General features: G+C 41.3%; 1 protein-coding gene across 3 annotated transcripts in view; it reads left to right on the forward strand.

The window, feature by feature from the left end:
• Positions 1-10,516, forward strand: part of gnaz (guanine nucleotide binding protein (G protein), alpha z polypeptide) — a 53,659-nt gene extending 43,143 nt beyond the window's left edge. For all 3 annotated transcript variants that reach the window (XM_080304324.1, XM_080304325.1, XM_026173991.2), the window contains exon 3: positions 7,746-10,516. In XM_080304324.1, the coding sequence (XP_080160450.1) occupies positions 7,746-8,090 (345 nt within the window). In that variant the 3' untranslated portion in view covers positions 8,091-10,516. The remainder of the gene's footprint in view (positions 1-7,745) is intronic.
• The last annotated feature ends 693 nt before the right edge of the window (positions 10,517-11,209 follow it).

Below are 11,209 nucleotides of genomic sequence, written 5' to 3' on the forward strand. Positions count from 1 at the left end.
GGAAAAAGGAGGAGTGAACTCAAACAGCCTGACAGGACCATATGCGGTATACAATGTTTAGGTCTCAGCATGCACACTTGTGAAGGAAGGAGAGCTTGTGATTCAATCTGATTAGGTAGCGACATGGGACTGGTAACAGAAAGGAAAACAGACAGACAATAAAAGAAAAAGGCACTTAAATGCTTAAGTGCAGAGCAGATTTGGCAAACACACTCTTATGCAATTTGTATTGAACACTAAAGCCAAAATTATTTCCTTCTTCCTGTTGTCTCATTTTGATTTTTTCAAGCAATTAGCTCATTTCTGGATGGGACAATAAGGCTTTAAAAAGACATTTAGACAGAGCTCGGTGAGTTGATCACCTTCTGTTACAACAGATTTTCTTTTTTACTTTTGAGGCTGCTTCCTTCAGTGGTGCATTTATTATTGGATACTCTGTCAAACTGTTGCATTGATAGCGAAAATGACTGCCAGGGAGCCATTTAATGATTCTCAAAGTTAATGGTTTAGTGCATACTTTGATTTTCAGTTTTTCTTTAGCTTTCTACTACACTATTTAAATTATGCTCAAAAAAGCATATATTATTCTGGCTTTACAGTTCACTCTTTACTTGAACAGTCTGTAAAGATTACAGCTTTCACCAGACTAGCTTGCTTTCATTTCATCTGGCTAACTATCACCACTCAATCCACTTTATCACAGTTATTTCTCAACCTAATTTTTTCAACATGCAGGGGTGCCTCCAGGATTTTTAAAGTGGGGTGGCACAAGCTGTGCCAATAACCAGTAAAAGGAGGGTCATTGGAAATTTTTAAATTTTAAACCCAGGAAAGCAGAAATATGTGCACAGACCTGCTTCCTTAAACATGGATTAGAAGATGTTGCTACCTCCATAATAAGACAGCAGCTGCACTGAATCACACACAAGCAAGGTAAAGGTAACATAATCTAGTTAGAAAAATCAAAATATGTTACATTTTACTGAGTGCTAGAAGAGTTAGACTGGTTGGCAACTACCTACCAAGCAGCGGTTGGGGGTTGCTGTCAGTGGCTGAAATTGAAATTGATTGCCAAAATCCCAGTTGTAAAGACTTAGAGACCAGTCTGGTAGAGACCCCTGGTAACGACCAATCACATGTTTTTCTGTTGCTGAGTGGACGGTGGAAGTTGCCTGCTGTTGCTAAGTGAAAATAGTTGCACTATAGCACTGCATCGACAACGTCCTTCAAATTGCTTTGGTCTCTAGAAGATTGTAGCCATTGCCCATTGGAAGATGTTTAGTTGTGTTCAAACAATAGCCAGCTATTTGCTAAGCGGTGGTGATACTGTGAAACTTTGCCCTCAAAGTAAAATTAGCATATTTTGAAATGTGATGGTTTCGTGGTTTAGGCACGGCATTTACTATGGTCTGTGTTTCCAATCTGTGTCGCACTTTTCAAAATTTCATTACTGCTCCATGGTTAGTTACAGAGTGTGCAAAAATTTGGCATCTTCCGTACAAGCTACGGGTGACTGCGGTAATCTACTGGCGATGAAAGCAATCACAAAGAGGTTTTTAGTAGATTTCACCAAACAACAGCCAGCAATCCACATACCCACTAGCAAACAGTCACGGAGTGCTCATTTTTCTCTAGCGACAGTGGTTGCCAGGTGGCACTCAACTGGTCTGTGTGACTGAGGCCTTAGATGACGACAGGCAATGGACCAAGCCACTGTAAAGTATTGTATTCAGGTATTGTTTCCCATTCAGGATTCAACTAGTAGCTTGATATACTATTATTTAACATTACATAATTATCTATTTACAGTGCCTTGATGAAGACAGTTGTTGTGCACGGCACCTCTGTTAATAAGGCTTAAAAGGTGGCTGCCGGTCAGGAAGAGGCAGAATGTACAAGGAACCAGGACTGAAACTTCGGACTGTTTGTATCACAAATTCATTTTCAGTTTCACAGTCAATACACCCCTGGTGGCATTTCTGCTCTTTCAGTGAACTGCAAAACAATTAGCATAATCAAGGGTACTGTAGTTAAAATGAATAATCACTGGATGTACAAAAAATAAAACTAGCTAAAGTATAAACAATATATAGAGGTTAATTAGGGGGTAAATATCAAGCCTGAGGAAACTTTGGTGAAAGTGTATGGAGATTGTGATGTATATGTGCGTGAGTGTGCTTTTATTGCTTAACACTAGGAAGGCCCAGAGCCCAGCCATTTGGCTTTTCTACCTTTAAAACCCGGAGAGCAGCCAAATGGCTGGTAGGCTTTTAGCTAAGCTTTAGCTTCAGGCAAGTGGAAGCTAAATTGGCTAGTCATTCATATGTAAATTGGGTTGTTACCTGGGAATTCTGGAGGGAGGGGAGTGGGGGTGTGTGGATGAGGGGGTGGGGGAGCTGCTAAAAGCGGTGAGCTTCCTTTTGTTTCATCTTGATGCATTCTCAATCATCCAGGGAAACAAATCTCCAAAAGTCACCAACTTGGAGTGTTTCAGTTTGCCATCTTAGGGAGAAATCAACACACATGGGTGTATGTCCTTTGTTGCTGAGATTTATTGATAAAAACAGTACAAAAAATCAACCATTTGTACACATTTTTACAAATAATTATAAAAAGTGAGTGAGTACATTTCAACATTTTCAGCAATCACTCACAATCCTGGCACTGCCATGGTATCTGTAGTCTGCATTTACCACATGTGTATCTGTTGCAGTGAACACATCGCACAGTGGCATGATTGTTCTTGCAATTGTGTTTGACCTGACACATGGCTCTTTTTCCAGGGCTCGGTGTGGAGGGTTGTGTCAAAGGCAACTGTTCTTTTCTTGCCTTCTTCGCAGCTACATGAGAGTGAGCTAACTCCCTTGCAAGCTCCACCAGGAAGTCCACCCGTCTTTCCTTCGTCCCGGAGCATGCTTGATACAGCACATGTGCATTCAGTGCTGCCATGTCAATCATGTTATAAAACACGGCAACTGGCCAGCGCCGTGTTCCTCTGCGGACAGTGTACTCCCGAACCATCTGGTCCATCACATCCACGCCACACTTTGTTTTGTTGTAAAGGGTGACAGTGTTTGGCTTCCTTTTGGTAGTGTTATCAGTCTGAACCACGCCGTGCATGCTGCTAAGAATATAGACTGTCTTCTTCCGTTTGGCCGCATACGCCGTCAGCGTGGCAGCAGAGGTTGAAAACACCTAAGAAATAAGATAAATTGTTATTTCCATAGCACTTTTACACACAATGAAACACATAAACATAGAACCAGAAAAGACCTGCAACATACCTGAGTGGTGAATTCATTGCGATCTGTCTGTCTAGTGGATTGAGGAATTTCCCTGCGAATCTTGTTGACTGTGCCGAGGATGGTGGTTTTCCGTCTAAGAAGTTTTTGCGCAAGTGAAAGCGATGTGAAAAAATTGTCCGTGGTAACATTTCTGCCCTTGTCTAGGAATGGTTCCATCAGCCTCATTACTACATTTTCAGAAAGTCTCTCCCCAGTGGGACGACTGGGGTCCTTGCCAAGATATGGGAAGACATTGCAAATGTACTTGGATTTTAGGTCGCAAGCCACCCAAAACTTGATCCCAAACTTGTCCGGCTTACTTGCAATATACTGCAGGAAACTGCACCGAGTCTTTGATGGGAAAAGCTGTTCATCAACGGTGATATGTAGACCAGGGTTGTAGCACGTGATGCAGTTGGTGACAAATGATCCCCACAAACTGGAAATTGCAGCGAACTTATCAGTCTTTGCTCGATCACTGCGGGTGGACTTGTCATCAAAGCGTAGGTGTTGCATGATTTCTTTGAAGCGGTTTCGTGCCATAGTTCCAATTATCTGTGGGTTTCCCAGGTTTGCTGACCAGCAGTCATTTAGAGATGGAACCCTGGTAACCCCCCGCAAGATGACAATTGCAATAAATGCCATTAGTTCAGGGAGGTCCATGAACCAATGAACATGCTCCGTTTGCTGTGCATGTTGAACAGTCCATTCTTGAATGCTACGAAGCATGTCAAGAGTGATGAAACACAGGAAGCTCCGAAGGCGACTCGTGATATTTCTCCTGGCCTTAGCCGTTGGCTCTCCATCTGCAGCGTACGCTTCTATTGGGGTGAAAGGGAGACAGGTCCCCACCTGTTCTTCACGCCACACTGTGCCATCTTTCGCTGTCTCAGTCCCCAAACAAGCTCTCTTTTTAGGTGCAGAAGCAGTCTCCTCATCTGCAGTGTGAACAAATTCAAATTGTGAGCAATGGGAAGGTCCAGTATCTCCTCCTCTGTATCAGAATAATGTCTGAAATATCTTACTTACAAACTACATCCACTTACTTATTTGAAATGAAATAGGAAATAACATGAAATGCAACTAACCGGAAGACTGATCAGACAGCTCTGAGTCCGAATCCGGCTGAACTTGTAGGTCTTCTCCATCCGAGTCACAAGGGTCGACTTCCCTCAGGATCATTTCCAAGGCCTGCTGAGTGGTGAGTCTTCTCTGCATTTTCTTTCCTTGGAGAGGAGGTCCGTACACCACAGAATTCTTCAGGGCAATGAAGGATTAGGCTAAGTGTAGTGAGATTGTATCATATATATAGGGCTTGGCTTCCTGATCAATGCTCCACTACCAAAAGGAAGCCAAGCCCTGCCACCCTTTACAACAAAACAAGGTGTGATCACATTGATGCCACAATGGACGACTGATCAATGCTCCACTACCAAAAGGAAGCCAAGCCCTGCCACCCTTTACAACAAAACAAGGTGTGATCACATTGATGCCACAATGGACGACTGATCAATGCTCCACTACCAAAAGGAAGCCAAGCCCTGCCACCCTTTACAACAAAACAAGGTGTGATCACATTGATGCCACAATGGACGACTGATCAATGCTCCACTACCAAAAGGAAGCCAAGCCCTGCCACCCTTTACAACAAAACAAGGTGTGATCACATTGATGCCACAATGGACGACTGATCAATGCTCCACTACCTTTTTTTTTTTTTTTTTACTTTGATTTTTATTAGGTTATTTTATCATTGTGGACATACAGTAAAGAAAATAACAAACAGACATACAAATGGGTCTATAATTCTTGCAGTATTCTTTGTTTTTTCCTTCTTTGGGTAAGATTGTTATAATAGCTTCTCCCCATGATGGTGGAGCTATTCCCTGATTCAGAGTCCAGTTGAAGCAAGATAGAAGAAGTGGCTTGAGTTCTTCTTTGAAAACTTTGTAACTTTGTAGGTGTGATCACATTGATGCCACAATGGACGACTGATCAATGCTCCACTACCAAAAGGAAGCCAAGCCCTGCCACCCTTTACAACAAAACAAGGTGTGATCACATTGATGCCACAATGGACGACTGATCAATGCTCCACTACCAAAAGGAAGCCAAGCCCTGCCACCCTTTACAACAAAACAAGGTGTGATCACATTGATGCCACAATGGACGACTGATCAATGCTCCACTACCAAAAGGAAGCCAAGCCCTGCCACCCTTTACAACAAAACAAGGTGTGATCACATTGATGCCACAATGGACGACTGATCAATGCTCCACTACCAAAAGGAAGCCAAGCCCTGCCACCCTTTACAACAAAACAAGGTGTGATCACAGGGCTTGGCTTCCTTTTGGTAGTGGACAATTGATCAGGAAGCCAAGCCAAGGTAAATGCAGACTACAGATACCATGGCAGTGCCAGGATTGTGAGTGATTGCTGAAAATGTTGAAATGTACTCACTCACTTTTTATAATTATTTGTAAAAATGTGTACAAATGGTTGATTTTTTGTACTGTTTTTATCAATAAATCTCAGCAACAAAGGACATACACCCATGTGTGTTGATTTCTCCCTAAGATGGCAAACTGAAACACTCCAAGTTGGTGACTTTTGGAGATTTGTTTCCCTGGATGATTGAGAATGCATCAAGATGAAACAAAAGGAAGCTCACCGCTTTTAGCAGCTCCCCCACCCCCTCATCCACACACCCCCACTCCCCTCCCTCCAGAATTCCCAGGTAACAACCCAATTTACATATGAATGACTAGCCAATTTAGCTTCCACTTGCCTGAAGCTAAAGCTTAGCTAAAAGCCTACCAGCCATTTGGCTGCTCTCCGGGTTTTAAAGGTAGAAAGGTAGAAGCCTGGGCCTTCCTAGTGTTAAAACTAGCACTGAAATGAATAAAATAATTATAAGAAAACATAAAAAGTGCACTAACACAGTTTGTGCATGTGAATGCGGTCTTCTTGGCACACATTAACAGCTTTAAATGCATTTTTTGGAGCAGTATCTAAGGGATACCTGCAATACAAGTTTCTCATAACTGCAGTCTTTTCATCATTATCCAAAAATAATGCACTTACACCACTGAATTATGAGGGTTTACTTTGAATCTGGCAGCGATTTCCTAATCCTGTGCTATTTCCCTCAGTATCTCTTTTTTTTCATGCTGTGCAGATCTTGTGATTTGCTCAGAGCATCATGTTGTTTCTGTAACCTTTTAAACAGCAGCGTTTCATCTGACAACCTCCCAGTCACAAGCTACTGGCCACTCGCCACATGCCAGCAGATGCCATGAACAGATCAGCTTTCTCTTTCTTAGCTTTGCCTTATACAATCAACATCACATGAGCACAGCTGTAAGAAAGTGCATACATACTCATGTTCGCAGGCTTTTTGTTTTTTCTTAAGCACCCTAACCTGCATGTTTTTAAAGATTACTGCAACACGCTATCAAAAATGAGCTGCATAAAGTTTCAAAAAAACACATAACTGTGGTAGTCTCATTTCTCTCGCTAGTAGTCTTCTCTGCTCAACCCTTACTTTAACTTATGGCTAACGGATTTGTCTGCAGGATACAGCAGGCATCAGCGATTTCCATCAGAGAGTTGTGAAATCTATTTTTTTATCTCACTTTAGAGAAAATGAATGTGACATCTAATGTGGTCCTACGGCTAAATGTGATAATTGACCCACTTTTTGAAAAGCTCCAATGTTATTTATCAAAGTTTAAGGCTGAAGGTGAACTTTGTCATCAAGCCACAACAGTTATAGCATGCTAGGAAAAAAAAGTTTTCAGCATCCAAATGAACCATAACGGAAAAGAGGTAGGGACTGAGAGGGAGAAATCAGTGTTGTTCTTATTATCCTTCTGTAAGCTTTCCTAAGTCTCAGCTGCACAGTGTTTCTGTTATGACAAACTATATAAGGCCATAGAAGTGTGTTCCACATGAGCCACTCACATTTTCTTATATGTGAGCTACTCTTTAGGGAATAAGTTAGTTTGTTTGACTAAAGACTTGAACACGTTTTCCCTGACTGATCATTTCACTGTGTAGGACTTGGATTAAGCAAGCAGCGGAAGAAGAGATAATCAGCAGTTTTAGAGGAGAGCATAAGAGTTCAAACAAAGGTCTGCGGCTGTCTTAGTCTCAAGTCTGTGTTGACATAACAGAGAAGGCGTACCTTTGGCTAGTCTAGTAGATGTCTGCGACATGCGCTGGATGATTTCAGACTTAACATGTCCTCATTTACCTGAAATCTCGAGCTACCAGAATGAGTCCAGTTCGGTTAGTCTATGTTCTTAACTCTTCACAATGCGAAAATCTGGGCTGGTTTGAGTTGTTATTACAAACTAAATGCTACATTTTCTTTGTCATGAAGTCATTTTTCTCATGATCTAATTCCCCCCCCCCCCCCCCCCCCCCACTACTTTTCTTCCCTTTTCTCCTTCACACAGAGCCGTATGGCCGAGAGCTTGCGTCTGTTCGACTCCATCTGCAACAACAACTGGTTCACCAACACGTCGCTCATCCTCTTCCTCAACAAGAAGGACCTGTTGGCTGAGAAGATAAAACGCATTCCCCTGACAGTGTGCTTCCCCGATTACAAAGGTCAAAATACCTATGAGGAGGCAGCTGTCTATGTGCAACGGCAGTTCGAGGACCTCAACCGCAACAAGGAGACCAAGGAGATCTATTCGCACTTCACCTGTGCCACCGACACCAGCAACATCCAGTTCGTGTTTGATGCTGTCACGGACGTGATCATCCAGAACAATCTGAAATACATTGGGCTATGCTAGGACCTGACACGGGTGGGGTGGGGTGGTGGTAGGGGGTGAAAAGCGGGCTGCTGTTAGCCTGCCGCGAGGCTGGATAAACAAAGGCATGTTAGCCTGCCGGGCAGTTTATCTCTTTGAAGAGGGGGCAACAGAGGACTGGAAAGGAAATGAGTTAATAAGACAGTGAGGGATGGACAATACTGTAGATTCAAGTGTTTCAATGGAAACAACAGAGCTGAAGGTCCATGGTTGAGGTGGGATTTCTACCCTACATGTTTGCACTGAATATGAGTATGCAGAGACACCCAAACACATGCACACCAACACACATCCTTATAGTTTGCTCACACGTGCGATCTTCAGTCAGACACTGGTTTGACAAGGCAACACTGGAAAATTTTTAGAAAGCTGCCCCCAACTGCCTGTCAAACCTGAAACCTGAGTCAGTTAATGCTGCTTAATTGAAAATAATTTCTGCAGAATCAATGCTCTCTTTTGGCTTTTTACCCAAACAATAGTAAACGGCGAGGGCACCTGAGGAGACACAGATATAGAGACAGAGAGAGAGCCTGTATTTCTGGGGGAAAAAGAAGTCAGTAAACATGACGTCACAGGTTTTCTGCCGAAAAGAGGAAACTGCCACAGTCTAAAGTTGAAGTGAAACATGTTTTTTACGCACCATTTCTGTTCTTTCCTTATCAGCTGTCTGTTGTTGTTCTTTTCCTCTCTTTCTTTTATCTTTTTGCGCTTAAAAAAAAGAAAAGAAAAAAAGAACATGTCTCTCAAACCAGCTTTTACAGCAGGTCCCTGACTTAAAACCAGGAGTATGTTACACTCGGAAGAGTCAAAAGTATTTTTCATTACCGTTTCCAGCAAGAGACAAAAAAAAAACAAAAAAACAGTGCCAAGATCAGTTTGTAAATAAATCTGGATCCCATCCTTTATTTTACTTTTTTTTTTCTTTTTTTGGTTTAGTTTTTATGGACGAAGACATTAAATCATGCATGATTTTGTTACTTTGGGATACTAATATATTTTCTTTGGGATTATGTTCCTCTTTTCCTAGGTTCTAAATAATATATTCCCAAAAATATATATTAAAGTCAAACACTGTGTACGATTGTACAGTTGTCAGAGAGGAATCTATTGAAAAGAGTTATATAAATATAATAATGATGATCAGAATTTTTATGGTGACAATGCTAACGGCGATGATGAATATACTGGTGATGAAGATAACCTCACTACAGAAGTTTGGGGGTGAAAGGGGAGACTGTAGAAGAACCTGAAAACAAAGAAGCAAACTTTCAAAGTTCAATCGTCCTTGCATTATCTAAATGGAAATTGTTAAACCAGTCAGTCAGTATGATGTGTAAATATACTGTAAGGTACACTCTTTGTTCAAACAACATGAAAAATAACGGTTGAGTTGGGATGCTGTGAGTGCGATAAAGAGAGAGTGAGAGACAGAGGAGGAAGATCCCACTCCACTCCTCCTCTTACCCTTTCTTTTTTTAGTTCAGAGAACAACTCAGCCAAGGGCTTGACTTTACAGGATGTCCACTTCAACAACAGACTAAAACGATGAAACAAACAAACAAAAAAAGACGTATAAAAGGACAATAACTATTAATAAAACAACTTATGCAAATTTTTATGGTGTAGTAAATGTGTTTTTGGGTGGTGATTGTGTCAACGGTGTTTTAAATGTGTTCGGGAGGGGAATGTTTATAGAGGACGGACTGCCGCAGGCCCTCCATATTCTTTCGTAATTATGCTGCATCGAGTGATTTTTTTGCAACTCGGAATAGAGCACCCTGTCTGAAACTTTGCTTCCATCTTCAGTGTCCAAACGATGACAAAAAAGTGTTTGTCCTCCTCGTACAATGTAGCCACTGGGCCAAGCAGAACTCGGACCTAAAGTATGCAATTAAATCACTGCAGAATGAACTTGGCCTACGTGTGATTGGGTGACGGTGCACAGCAGCACACAGACTTCATTCTAATTAGTGTATAAACTCCAGCATCACCAGGTGGGCTGATAGAGTCCACAAATACTTTTGGATTTTTGCACTTCTTAGTTTTTAGTCAAGTAGTCATTTCAAACTTCCCTACTCTAAAGGAAGAAGATATGCTATTAAAAAAATACTTTCACTGTATTCAAACCTATAATAGGATGATATGACCCTGTGGCCATCCTAGTACGCTCAAGTGGAACAAACTTTTTCGTGTTTGATTTAGCATTCAGTATGTCACACAGGGGACCAAGCGTTAAATAAAACTACTATTTTGCCTTTTACATCCTCCTCCTTTCATCATGATCTACATCCATGTGTGGGAAATGTCTTCAGGTCATGGGGATATTGTTTTGTGGACTGATTGAACCAACAGTGGGAATCTGTTTGAGGGATGAACATAAATAAAATTCATTTCTGAGAAGGCTGAAATTGTGCCTTATGACTGTCATGTGGTTGGAGTTGGTGCCAACTTTGAAAACTGAGAGAGAAGTCGCTGCAAAAAAAAAAAAGGCCAAAGTCCTGCATTTCTTTCATTAATTTGTTTATTAATTCAAATGAGACTGGAGTTTAAATAATTTATTTGTGTATTTATTTATTTTCCAAATAAAATTTGAAGTACAAACTGGTCGGCCTTATGCTGTCAGAGGGTAGCACTAAGCAGCTCATTGTGACACTGACAGAGGTTTTTAAAGAAAAATAACACAAAAAGTAGCAGTAAAATGTTTCAACACACTCAACAAACCTTTGGTGATGTGTACAGATCTGGGTTTTGTGGTCTAATAACTCTTAAGAAATTCGCTAGAAATGATCGCAGTTTAGCTTGCCAAAACTCATGACAGCTTAAAATTTCATTTTCTAAATACAGTAAAAATAAAAATGCACTCTTGTTGGCCAATCCCAGTAGTTTTAACAATTTTTGAAATACTCACAGCAGTCCATCTGGAAACCAGCAATGTTCAAATTAATATAAATCACCTTTCATCCTCATTCGATGCTCAATTTGACCTCCAGCAGGTCGTCTCGTCTACGTTTCTAAATGCATTGAGTTCAGAGTGATAGACCAAGAGTTTGTCACTGAATGCTTTGGTAAGTATGAAAATAATGTGAATCACATGCTGCCTT

The sequence above is a fragment of the Astatotilapia calliptera genome, chromosome 7 (assembly GCF_964374335.1).
Source record: "Astatotilapia calliptera chromosome 7, fAstCal68.1, whole genome shotgun sequence".
Classification (NCBI taxonomy): Eukaryota; Metazoa; Chordata; class Actinopteri; order Cichliformes; family Cichlidae; genus Astatotilapia; species Astatotilapia calliptera.